At 60.4% G+C, this 13,042-nt stretch overlaps 1 protein-coding gene across 1 annotated transcript; it reads right to left on the reverse strand.

The window, feature by feature from the left end:
- Positions 1-1,552: 1,552 nt before the first annotated feature.
- INSYN1 (inhibitory synaptic factor 1) lies at positions 1,553-13,042 on the reverse strand. Its single transcript, XM_025472224.3, has 3 exons — positions 12,740-13,042; positions 11,622-12,355; positions 1,553-2,372 (listed from the first exon to the last, which is right to left on the reverse strand). Exons 2-3 carry the CDS (start codon positions 11,775-11,777, stop codon positions 1,665-1,667), a joined length of 864 nt encoding a protein of 287 aa, XP_025328009.1. The 5' UTR covers positions 11,778-12,355; positions 12,740-13,042; the 3' UTR covers positions 1,553-1,664.

The following is a 13,042-nucleotide window of genomic DNA, read 5'->3' on the forward strand; positions in this document are numbered from 1 at the left end:
CCCCTTCCAACGGGTCCTGGTGGGCGGAAGCCTGCCTTCATCGAAATGTGTGGCATGAGGACCCCACAGGGTGTCCTGTCGTGCTGCTGCCACCACCTCCCTGCACTGAGGGAGGGGCCGTGTATCGAGCTGAAGCAACCTCCTGGCCTCAAGCTGCCGTGGAGGGGACAAAGCAAAACAGTGATGGAGGGATGGCTCCCAGTTGACAGAAGTGGTTCTTTCCTGCGTGGGGGATGGCTCCTGGAAAGCACTGGAATCCAGGTTAGGGGGGGGTCATGCCCAGTGCCTTGGCGCTTACCAAGTGCTTTTGCATTTTCCTATCTTGTCGAAGCCCCACAGCCGCCGGTGAGGTAGGTGAAGACGATCAGCCCCATTTTACAGATGAGGCGGGTAGGCTCAGAGAGGCAAGTGGACTCCCCCAAGGTCACACAGCTGCTGGATAGCGAGGCCAGGTGCAGCCTGGAAACCACAAACTCACGGGAGGCACAGGCTCTGTGACTTTGGGCCAGTTACTTAACATCTCTGAACCTCAGTCTTTTCGTCTGAAAAATGGGGATAGTAATCGTTTCTATCTTACCAGGTTATTGCGAAGATCAAATGAGACAGCGCTTCTACGACATACTCGGTACGGTAGCGGCACAGACCTGGCAATGACCAGGATTAGTATCCCAAGGATATCCAGATGCTGTCCCTGTGGAGGCCACACCCCAGAGGACGCCTCGTTACCCATAGGCTCCCGCCTCGTCTCCGTTCACCGTATCTGAGAGCTGCTAACGTGGGTTCGGGGTCCTTGTGTGAAGAGGCAGGGCCCGAGCAAGGCGCTGGATTCCTCTCCGGCTCTGCCTGCCTGGAGGAGGAGCTGGGGAACCTGCCTTAGCCCTGGCGGACAGCCCAGGGGGGCTCGCGGCCCTCCGGTCAGCACCGGGCCGTGTCAGGTGTTGGCTGAGGCTCTGCCCGGAGTCTTCCACCCCTGGAGGATGGGAGCTGAGGATCGGCTGTGGCTGAGTCTCTCCAGCCAAGCTCTGTCCAACCCAGCCTGCTCCTCCAGGGTCTGGGGAAGCCCAGCTCCGCAGCACGGAGGCCTGGCCCAGGGGAGCAGCTTGCTCCTTGTCCGTCGCCTGTGTCACCCTGAGATGGATCAGGGGTAGGGTGGGGCTTCCAGGGAAGTCTGTCTTTGGGAAGCAGGGGTGAAAGTCTGCCTGGGAGTAGAAGGCACGGTGGGGGGGGTGGTGGTGGCTGGTGTCAGTGATCCTGGGCCCAGCTGGGGTGACGCCAGCGCCTTGGCCATCGCTCCCTGCCAGCCTGCCACCTGTTGATCAGTCCCCTCCAGGACAGCCCCAAAGGCCGCTGCTGTGCTCAGGGGCCGGGGAGGGAATCCCAGGGGAGGCCTCTCTCACCTGATTCACACGCCCCTGGATAACCCTTTCAGGAACCCTGCAAGGAGGGAAGGGCGGGCGGTTCTGGCCGCCCAGGGGGTGCCTAGAGGGGGAGGAGGCATCTCTGCGTCTAAGACGAGCTCTGTGAAAGCTCTGGGGCCTTTGGGGCTAGATCCTTAGCATTTTAAAATTTTATTATGACTGCGTTTGTTTAAATATATATATATGTATATATATATATATTTATAGCTCTATGTGCCCACTGCCCCCCGGGCCCCTCCCAAGCCCCTAGTTTTTCCCCTTGGCCTTCTGTTTGGCAGCCGTGTAGGGCAGCAACGTCTGAGTGCTTTTGTCGGACACCGTCTGGGTGCTACTGTTCCTTGTGACCCTCCGGGTCTGCTCGGGGGCGGCGGGGCCCGGGCGGCAGCTGGTCAGCGGAGGGCGCCTGGGCTTGCAGGGGGCGGGCGGGGGCTTGGGGGCGCCCACCGGGGCCTCGGGGCGGGGGGGCTCTGGGGACAGGCCCGCCTCGGCCGCCGCCCCGCCGTCCGCCTCCTCGTCGTCGCAGCACAGGGCGTGGTAGAGCACTTTGTCGCTGAAGCGCACCCTCTCGCGGGTGCCTGGGGTCCGCTGGGGCTGGCCCTTGGCCGGGCCGCCGCCGAAGGCCTCCTCGCTGGAGGAGTCCGGGGTCTCCACCCGGGGCCCGTTGGGGACGGGCGTGCCGCCGTTCATGAGCCGGTAGTCGGGGCCAGCCCCCGGCCGCGAGGGCTCGGCGCCGTCCACAGAGTCCGACGGGGTGGACGCGTCCAGGAAGGAGCAGAACTCCCAGCTGTCCGAGAGGATGTCGGCCGTGACGAGGTCCAGGTGGCCCAGGTCGAAGGGGCCGCCCACGCCCGCCTTGTCGCTGCTGGAGGTGCTGCTCACAGTGGCTGTGGTCCAGTCGTCTGGCTCCAGTTCGAAGTCGAAGTCTGAGGTTAGCTTATCGATCTGGCTCACCACCTGGCGGGGCCAGGAGAGAGGGGTGAGGGGCCCCGGCCGCACCCCGCCAGGTGCCCACCTACGACCCCTGAGGTCTCGCTGCACCGGGGGGTCCTCTCCTTCCTCAGTCTCCCCTCCCGGGCCTGCACCCATCCACTCACACACCCACTCTCCCAAAGCCACAGGCTGTCCTGAGCGTAGCCCCGGTGCTCAGAGCTCGGTTTTCCCTTGACTGGGAGGTGGCCTGGGAGGTGGCCTTCCACAGAGGGCTGACGCTGCAGCAAGGCCACTCAGTGGAGAGGACAGCGGGCCACACCCTTCGTAGAGGAGAGGATACGGGGTGCCCATAAGGAAGACCCTCCCCAGGTTTTCCAAAGCATCCTGGGCCACCCTGTGCCGCCGGGCAGCGCCTCTCCCCCGGGGACACCCTGGAGCCACCTCCGTCCTGCCCTGCCCCCTGACAGTGGAGATCAAGCGTGGCTGGCGGGGAAGGAATAGGACAGCATCACTTGGTGAGCAGGGAGGAACCCCGGCCCTGGCCGAGCTGGCCAGAGCCAGAGCCGCTCCTCACGGGCACCCGGGGGACAGCCGGCTGCGGAGGGCGCTGTACCCCCCCGCCCCTACCTCCCTACGGGTGGCCTGCCTCGGGACGCCCCCTCAGCCAGGCCCTGCAGCACAGAAACCCGGCGAAGGGAGACCCTACCAGCGACGTCGGGAGGGGACAGAGTTAGAGGAGGAGGAATGATGATTCAGAGCAAAGACAAAAATGGCAAAACGACGACGACAGCAAAGCAGAGAGACGGGGAGACCCAAGGACAGGACATACACAGGGAGCCACTGGCTCAGGACCCCTCCCGGCCCCTCGCTGGGGTCTCTTCCTGGGGGCAGGGCGGCCAGTTAATGAATTAACTAAGAAGTCTAACAAACTTTTACGAGGATGACTGCTGTCCGGGATGTGCAAGGAGCTCGTGAGGAGTGGGGCGGGGAGTGCCCCAAAGTGCAAGACCAAAGCAAGGCCAACAGCCACGAGCCAGGAGGCGTTGGGGTCAGCGGGACGTCTACTTGGTCAGGAACGGGGGCAGGGGCATCCAACAGTGACCTGGTCATCATTTTCCCTCTGAGCCTCAGTTTCTCAATCTGTAAATGGGGAGGCTGTGCGAAGGGTTTACTTCCAAGGTTCCTTCCATCTCTGAGATTCTAGGACTCTGTGTTTATAGGGATGACTAGGGAAGCTGTTTGGGGCTGTCCTTGCCTAGGGGTGCCCATTCCCCATGGCCCCAGGCCCGAGGGGTGCTGGGAACACTTGGCTGAAGCCTGCAGAACCGGGGGAGTCCAGACACTTGGGTTCCAGATTCAGCTTAGACATCATTCTGTGTGTCTTCAGGTAAGTCACACAACCTCTCTGGGCCTCAGCCATTTAAGCATGATGACCCCAGCCCTGCCATCCTCACCAGCGCCTCATGAGGGACAATGAGAAGGGCAGTGAAGAGTCTCCGTGGGGCTTTGGTGATAAAAGTGACATCGTCTCCCATCTCTGAGGACCTACTACGTGTCAGGCTTTCTACCTAAGAGATCATCATCTCCTGAGCTTCTAGAAGATGGGCCAAAGTCACCAGAAACTAGGGGGAGCCGAGGCTCCCACCCTCCCCCGAGGGTCCCCTGTAAGACTGCACACCACCATGAGCTGCTGCTGTGATTTCTGGGCTTGGGCAGGCAGTGGGGACAGGGCCCCATTCTCCAATCTGGCCACCCTCCCTATGCCCGCCACCCGCGAGTGACTCCCCCTATACCTCAGAGAAGCTCACATTCCCTCAGAAGCCCTTGCTCAACCGAAGACCCACTTGAGGGGTGGGAGCCCTGGCCCAGGGCAGGGGGCTCTCAAACTGGGGTGTGCGCCAACCTACTCCCCAGAGTCTCTGATCAGCAGGTCCCGAGCGGGGCTTGAGAAGCAGCATATCCGACATGCTTCCAGGTGCTAGTTCAGGGGCACACTTTGAGAACCACTGGCCCAGGGGGGCCTGGGGATTTAAGCTGGTGAAGAGATAGCACCTCAGGGCATTGCCAGCCTCAGGGGAAGCCCTGCGTCTCTGGGACAGTCACATCCTCCAATGAGACTCCCTGATCCAGCTGAGCCTGAGTCTGCGGCTGTGGCAGCACGGGGACACGGCTAACAGGACTCTGGGTGGATGACCAGCTGTGACCACACAGGGTTGGCTGAGGCCAGGCCAGGCCCAGAAGCGGGGTTCCTAATGCCCTGTGAGGAAGATCCGGGGTGCATAGGGCAGGACCCCCAAGGCCGTCAGGCTTGCACACACTCCTGTCTGCCCAAGAAGTTCCTGCTGGCTGGCTGCTCAGGCAGGCTTCACGTTCAGGCCCCTCCTCTCCTCCATTAGGACGTCCTTCTCTGGTTTCATCCTGGGAGTGTGGACGGATGGGACAGAGGGAGGCTTGGGGTCAAACCCCAGGTAGGCCACATCGCATCTAAGGGGCTCGAGGCAGGTGATTTTCCTCTCTGAGTCTCAGTTTCCTCCCCTGTAAAATGGGCTGACCCTCCTCTCCTCACCAAGGCGATGGGGACTAACTAGATATGAATGTGGTTTACACCGCAGAGTCGGCACAGCCCGGCACTTAAGGACCCGGCCTCTGGAGTCCGCCCTAGCGTCCAGTCCTGGCCTCACGGCTGACCGGCCCTGTGGCCTCAGCCAAGTTACCCAGCATCTCTGTGCCCAAGTGTCTTCATAAGGGGGATTTCTAGTAGCTCCTGCTTGACGGGGCTGTTGTGAGGATTTAATGGCACGATGCATGCAAAGCAGGTGGAGCAGCACACACTATCAACGCCCTCTGTGTGCCCGTGGGTGCTGATATGTGACCCGGCCCCTGGCACCAGGCCCAAGAGCGGATGGGCATCAGCTCTTCACCAATGGAGTGACATTCTGAGGGGGGCAGTTCCAGCGCCTGTGGTGGAGGAATGGGACCTACTGGGCATTTCAAAGCCCAGCACGTGGGTGACATCTACGTTCCCTAAAGTAGGTCTGGCTCCAGACAGAGCAGAAGCAGAAGAGGTTCTAAAAGCCGAACGGTAATGAAGCTCGAAGCGAATCTGGCCCAGACCGTGAGGGACAGGAACACCCACATGATGAATGACCTGAGTGAGGACCAGAAAGGGGAGTGATGGGCCAAGGGTCCCCGGACTGCACGCAGGGCCCCTGTACCTCATTGCATGGGGCCGGTGGGGAGGGCAGAGGGCGGGCAGGCCCTACCTTACCTGCCTGTCTGCTCCGGATGCCTGGAAATCTGTGATTTCTCTCTGAGATTTAATAATCATTTTGCCTGCGTGTAATTTGGGATTGTCTTGGAGTGCGGGGAAATAATTATATATACAGAAAGAAATAGAAGGGGGAGAGAGAGAACGGAGAGAGAAATGACAGCATAAAAATGACAGGATCACAGAACCTCAGAGCCAGGGGGACTGGAGTCGCTGTTGGCTTCACCCCGTCACCGTGCTTGCTGGCGGGGAGGCTAAGGCAAGGCCCAGCAACTGGAAGGAGCAGAGCTGAGGCCCCGGGTCAGGAGTCCTGGGACCTTAAGGACAAGAATTACTGGATTTGGGGGGTGGGGCAGGGCTGAGGGCCGGGACAGACCTGCTGGGGGCTCCAGGCCCCATCTCAGGGGCGTCCCCAACCACGGTCCTGCTCTCAGCCGTGGCTCCCTCCCCTGACTGTACCCATCTGGTGGCTGCTTCCTGTCCAGTTCCCGCTGCATTCGAGGCACTTGGTAATCAGCCTAGAAGGACCCCTCGGCCTCCAGCACCCCCTGCTCCCAGACTCCTGAGCCTCTCAGACACAAGCCACTCCCAACGCCGGCCACGGGACCTTGGCCGCCAGCGGGCAGCCGCCACCGCCAGGCCTGCCTCCTCGCCAGCGCTACACACTGCACCGGGCCACGTCCGCCCCGGGCCTCACCCGAGAGGCTCCCTCCTCGGCTACTCGCCCCATCTCACTCCCAGAGGCAAGTCTTCCCTGCCCTTCCATTGCGGACAGGGGCCCTGTCATAGGCCCTGAAGGTATTCTGTGCCTTTCCTAAAAATATTTTCCAGTTTTATCACCGCTACACTTTTATGTGCAAATATGTTAAATGACTGACGTCTCCCCAGGAGACAGTAAGCCCCATGAGGGGTGGGACTGGGGACGCCTTGTCCACCCCCCCCACCAGATTGGCACACTCGTTACAAATACGGCCATTGGGTGAGTGGGTGAGTTGAGACAGGGGGCTTATAAAACCGGCTGGGGGCTGCTTTCTGAGGAGTTCCACAGCCCTGTCCCGCCTGCCCCAGCCCTCCCTCCCGCCCTGGCCCTGGCTGAGGCCCCACTTTAAGGAAAGCACATCTGTGTCCCCTAAGGTCCCCGAGCCAGGACGGAGGGCCCGGGAGTTCTGGGACTCCCGGGTCCTCCATCCTGGTGCCTCCCTCACCTCCGGCCCCTTCACCTCACTCGACAAGCTGCTACCTCCTCCCCTCCCTCCGAGCTCCCTAGGCAGCTGGTTATATAACTGGGGATCTGCATTATTTATGACCACTGATTATTTTTTAATTCTGTGATTATGTTATTTATTGTCTTCCTGGGGGGGGCTGTGGAGCTGGGCAGGGGGGAGAGAGGGGACTGTGATTCATGACTCTCATCCTGCAATTTGGCCTAATTGGCCAGGGAGCCTTGAGAATCTGTCCAAAGGAGGAGAGCGCAAAGGGAAAAGGGAGGAAAGGAAGGTGAGGGGGAAAAAAAATAATAAGAAAAAAATCTGCACAATTCTTGCTGAGCTGCGGGTGATGGAGCTGACCCACTTTGGCACAGCTCCGTGGTCCCCAGCCTCTCCTGCCCCAGCTGCTTCCTGGCCCGGCCACATCCATCTCGTGCCCACACGGCCCCTGGCTTCCCAGGCCACCCCATACACAGCGCTCAGCCCGTGGGACTGCGCAATTGCCAGCGGGCCTGCCCCCCAGGGAATATCAGGTGGGGAGACCCTCCAAGGCCACCGCTAAGGTGAGCAGCTTGTGACCACCCAAGAGCCAGTGATGACATAGCAGACGCCGGTGGTGAGCCCGAGGACCATTTTCAAGCTCCCACACTGACACCTTGGGGAGGAGGAGGAAGCCAGGTAACTGCTTAGGATAAGCTCAACATCTGGGAGGGTGAGGATGAAGAGTCCCTACCCCTGCCCTTGGCCACCCCCCCACCCCCCCTCCCCGGCTGGTGGGGAACAGGGAGAGCAGGGGAGAGGCAGATTCCCACCCAGAATCACAAGAGGAGGTTCCTGGGGAGCATGTTGGGATTCTAACTGAGGATTAATCCGAATTTCATATCACAGCCCTCAAGGCTCTGTGTCATCTGACTCCCTGCTCTCTCTTTGACCTTTCCTCCTGCTTCTCTCCTGCTGGTTCACTCCACTCCAGCTGCCCTGGCTTCCTTGTTGATCACGAACATGCCACGTACACTTCCACACTTCCTCCTCAGGACCTTTGCACTAGCTGCTCCCACTGCCCGGAAGGCTCTTCTCCTACATATCCATTTGTCTCGTACCCTCTTTTCCTTTGGGTCTCTGTTCAAAAGGCATCTCAGTGGAGATTCCATCCCCTTGTCACTGTCACTCTCCTCCCCTTTCCAAGTTGGAGAGGGTGGCACTGCCTACTGCAGGAGAGGCCAAAGGGTGCTGGCCAGGAGGCCTGGCTCCTGCCTCTGCCCGCTCTGATCATGGCTCAGAAGCCGACAGCCCTCCAAAACAACAAGGTTGTACCCAGAGTAGGGGGCAGGCCAGTGCAAGAATGTCTCATTAATAATACCTGAAAGATGTGGGGCTAGTTTTGTGTCCATCCCTGTGCTAAGTACTTTATACACAGCATCACATTTCATTCCTAGAGCAAACGTGGGGTTGGTTGTGGAGGCATAAAATTCAGTATCCTCATTTGCCCAAAAACGGAAGCCCAGACAGGTGAGGTAACTTTACCAAGTTCACACAGCTAGGAGCGGGGTGGACGCGGATTTGCACCAGAGGTCTCTGGCCACAAGAGCCCACGCTCTTAGCCTCTGGGCTGTACTGCATCTCTACCTAAGTGAAGATGCACAGAATTTTGCGGAGCTTTGAGAGCCTGCTGGGATTGGCCTGGCATCCTGGAGTGCTGGGGAACCTAGGAGAATGAGGGCTAATTAATGATTGACTGTGACATCCCTCTGCAGCCGTTTCTTTCGCTTTCAAAGCACTTTTACATTCCTCACCTCACTTAGTCCATTAAGATACTTTTTCCACCCATGGGACAGAACCTGCCCCTATCCCGTGGGGAGCCCGGTGAGAGAGGCAGCAGGGGTTTGGGAGGGTGGGGGAGGTTTGGGAGAGGGAACCCCAAAACCTTTAGGGCTGTGTGCTAGACCCCCTTGCCACAAGCCCTAGATAAACCCTTGAAGAGCACTCTGAGATGGGAATGATCAGCATCCCCGTTTCAGAGATGAGCAGACTGAGGCTTAGGGGTTTGGGAGGAAGGGCTTTAGTGTCTCTCATCTTTCTATGAATTTTAGGGCTGTATGCTCAAAAGGATCATGGGAGTCTGCCAGGGTCAGTGGTATCTGGGGCCAGGGAAGTGAGCAGCAGGAGGAGGAAGAGGATGGCCGAGGGGCGGAAAGCTGGCCTTGCTCCTTCAAGCGAGCATCCTGGGCTGCTCCCTGGCAGCCTCACATGTGCATCTTGTCTTCACATCTAAGCGCTTTGCTCTCCTGAGAGGGAACCCAGCTCAGTGAGCCCTGAGCTGGTGGTGTCTGCGGAAGGGGGTATGATGAGTGAAGATGAGCCTGCCACCCTCTCGACCTTGGGTCTACTTAGGCCCAGTGGAAAATTGCCACACAAAGGGACTGAGAAGAACCAGCTAGACCCAGCTTTAGAAGCCCCCTTGGAGGATCAAGAGGCAGAATCACAGGTTCCAGGGAACAGAGGTCGGCAGCCCCTCACCCCAAACCAAGGCCTGGCCCTCCCACTGGGTAGCCCACGTCCCTGACAAATCCCATCCCACAGGAAGTCAGCTATGGGGTCTCCTCTTCTGCCCGGGGCCTCCCAGAGCCTCACCTGCCTTCCCTGACACTCACTTCTATCCACCACCCCGAGTCCAGACCTCGCCTGGGGGGTGGGAGAGTTCTGAGGCCTGCCCCCCTCCCAGCTGGGTGCCATTGGCAGCGGGCAGGCAGTGGCATACGGGGTAGATGCTGGTTGCCATAGCAACCTGCCAAAGTCTTGGGTGGAGGCACATGGCCTACAGGGTGTATAGGGGGAGGGAGCTCATCTCTCTCTGTCCGGGCTCAGGCCTTTGGGCAGCCTGTGAACCTGAAGTTCTACTGTTCGGGACACGGGGTATGAGTGTTTGTGCTGAGGAGGGCGAGAGGGAACATCTAAAAGATCTGCAAATAAATCCTAGTGCTTCTGATCCCCCTGCCTCATCCCCAGAATGGCAACCCCTCAGAGCATCATAGCAAGAGAGTAAGCTATCATCTCCAGAAGGCCTCTGCCAAAATGCCAAAAGGTCACCTGCCTGCCCACCTGCTCCAGCCTCAGAATAGGCTACAGGAACCTAAGTTCTAGTTAGTTCTGCCACTAGTAGGCTGTGCCACCTTGAATAAGCTCCTAGCCCTCTCTGGGCCTCAGTTCCTTCAAACAGAAAATGGATAGGGCTGGTACGGATGACCTGTGAGATGTCTTTAAGTTCTGGATGACTATGCCCGGGGCGGGGGGGTGGGGTGGGGGGGGCGCAACAGGGGAGGTGGATCTTGGGAGATGCTCCTTGGGAGATGCTCGATTGGGAGTAGGTTCTGGGCTGTATGATTTCCAGGCTTAGAGTCAATCCTGGCTCTTTTCTGGGTGGGCTCCTTTCTTGGCATAGGTCCCATGCCCCTGCCCAAGGCTGAGACTCCGGATGGCTCCCACGACCCTGAGAGACCCACAGAGCATCTAGAAAAAGATGGGGTGGGGAAAGATGAGGGGGCCTGGGGGAGGAGGGGTTACTCTGAGGCATCTGGCCTTTGGACCAATGGGGTTGGGGGAGGAGGGGTGGCTCAGAGGCCTCTGGCCTTTGACCACAAGGCTGATTCTGGGCTGAGTGGCTGCCCTGCCCCACCTCAGTTCTGTCCCAGCCTCTCCACAAGCCCTCTGCTCCGGATACAGCTCCGTTCAAACATCTCCTGCTCCTTGGCTCTCAGGCCAGGCTGGAGTTGGCACCCACCATCATCTCCTCTCCTCGGTCCTCCTGGAGACCCCCCGCTCTTGCACAGCTGGCTGGGGAAAGCATGAACCCATAACTCCCGTTAAATCACTCTCTCTGCTCTCTCTGCAGGGGCCCTGGTTACAGGGAGTTGAAATTTGCCTAAAGCCCACCTGGCTGGCATAATGGCACCCAGTGGGCAAATTCAGGCCAGCGGCTCAGAACGCTGGTCATGCATTTTGGGCTTGAACACAGCCCAGGGGGCAGGGCTGAGGACATGTGTACCTCATTACCCCAGCGATGTGGGAAGCAGTAATTAAACCGAGCTCCGCTTAGAGAGACAGAAAGGGACACACATCCCAGGATCTCTCAGTGACTTTTCAAGCCTTGGCATAAACATTCAGAACTGTGGCCAGGGACGCATGCCTTTAGACGAGACTCCTGCCCCCCACCGACGTCCACAGGAACTCTGGTTTCCACTAGCAGCCCCCTGGACTCATTCCCATCTCAGGACAGGGAGGGCAGAGCTGGCTTTAACTTCTCCAGGATCAAGGGTTCTGAGTGGCTGTGTGATTTCTGGAGAAAGCTCCTAGCTGGACCTCCTTAGTAGGGCCATCGGCACCCCCACAGAGCCCCTTCTGAGCAGCTCAGAGTCTAGGAGGCAGATGGCGGGGTCAGAAGCCAGCTTGGGCCCCAGGAGAGTGTCTCCCACTAAGAGGCTATGGTGTGATTTAGTCTATATTTGTCACCTTGGCAGCCCTGAGTGCTAACCACAGAAATGTGGTCCCACAACACGCTGCCCAAGCCGACTCTACAACACCAGGGCCCCTCTAGTCCTGGAGTATGCGGAGATTTCTAGCAAAGCAGATCTGGGGAAAGGAGAACAAGGAGAAGGAAGCATCCAGCAAAGCAACACATGTGCACACAGCTTTGAGTACACACACACACACACACACACACACACCGGAACACATATGTGAGTCTGTTTTTGTGCCAGGCTCAGGAAAACTGGTCTGGGGTCGGTCTGGCCCCTCACTCACCTCCCTGAGCTCCTTGGCCACCTCCTTGAGTTCCTGCAGAATGCCCTCGAGCTGCCCGATGACCATCTTCATGCGCTGTCGAATCCGCTCCCGCTGGCCACCACTGCTGGGGTCGTCACTGGGCTGCCCGAGGTCCGGGGTGCCCCGAATGTTCATCCTTTACCACGTCGCTGCAGGCCTGCCCATATTCCCCCCAGCCGGGCACTCGCTGCGTCTGCCTCCACAGAGCCCCCCTCGGCCAGGCACAGCTCCACATCTTAACGGCCCGCCAGCCCACCCTGGCCCTGGGTGGCCCTCACCCAGCCTCTGCCCCCTGCCCCGCCGCCTCCTCTGCCTCTGGGCGGGAAATGGGACACCCCGAGGACGACAGAGGATGACAGAGGGGACCGAGGTGAGGACACAGGAGAACAGGGGGAGGGCCTTGGGTCTCAGGAGTGGTCTCCAGGACTTGAAGCGACGACGAGACGACGCCGAGCTGATCTCTGGCTGAGCCCAGACACAGAGACAGGGGGATGACTCTGCAGGGACTCGGGGTAAGAGATGCCCTTGGGATGGGGGAAGGCGGCCGTAATCCCTCACAACTCCTGGGCAGTTGCAAAGGCAGAGGTCTCCGCGAGCGGCTGACACCTGCAGAGGGCCGTGGCTGGGGTGGGTCTTCCAGATGTGGATGTGGAGGGGGTCCAGGCCGGGCAGCTCCTCGAACCGAGCCGGACGCACGGGAGAAGGGCAGCCCCCTGCAGAGAGAGCAAGCCTGGCGTCAGCCCTCCCAGGCTGCAGCACCAGCCGGCACTGCCGCTGCCTCCCTCCTCCCGCCGGCCTGCACCCTTCGTCGCGGCAATGGGGTTTTTTTTCCCCCTTTGTGGGGAGGGCTGGTGGAGGCACCGTCCGCGGCCTAGCCCCTCCCCTGGAAGGAAATGAAGGAGCCCCTGCTTTCAAGGCAGAAGTCTTCAGCCTGCCGGGGGGTGCCCTGCCCTGCCCCTGCCCCCCCCCCCCCCCCCAGCAGCCGGGCCTGCTTCGCGGGTCTGCGAGCCGCCCTCCCCGCCGGTGCCCCCGGGCCGACCCTCCCTCCCGCGGCCCCGCCTTCCCTCCCGAGCCCCGCTCCGCGGCCCCGGACTCACCTGCGGGGGGCGCCGGCCTTCCTTCCGAGCAGCGTCGGGGGCCAAGCCCCAGGGGAGGTCGGGGGGCCCCCCAGGCTCCCTAGGGCGGGCTTCTGTGTCTGGAGTCGGCCCCTGGCCGCGGGGGGGTCCCCAGGGGCGCCGCGGGAGACATCGGGGCGGTGGGGGCGGGGCCTCTGCGCTCCCGGGACGCGGGCAGGACCGGCCTCCCGCAGGACGCGCGGGGGCCCGAGGCCACAGGTGCCCGCGCGTGGGCCGGCGTCGGAGGGCGCGGAGGGCGCGGGGATCCCCCAGCCCACGCGGGCG

Source organism: Canis lupus, chromosome 30 (genome assembly GCF_003254725.2).
Source record: "Canis lupus dingo isolate Sandy chromosome 30, ASM325472v2, whole genome shotgun sequence".
Taxonomy (NCBI): Eukaryota; Metazoa; Chordata; class Mammalia; order Carnivora; family Canidae; genus Canis; species Canis lupus.

Excerpts from the sequence above, each read along its gene's own strand:
- INSYN1 (XM_025472224.3), bottom strand. The coding sequence starts at position 11,777 with ATGAACATTCGGGGCACCCCGGACCTCGGGCAGCCCAGTGACGACCCC. Across the intron at positions 2,373-11,621 it reads TGGCCAAGGAGCTCAGGGAG|GTGGTGAGCCAGATCGATAA; the intron begins GTGAGTGAGGGG and ends TGGCCCCGCCAG.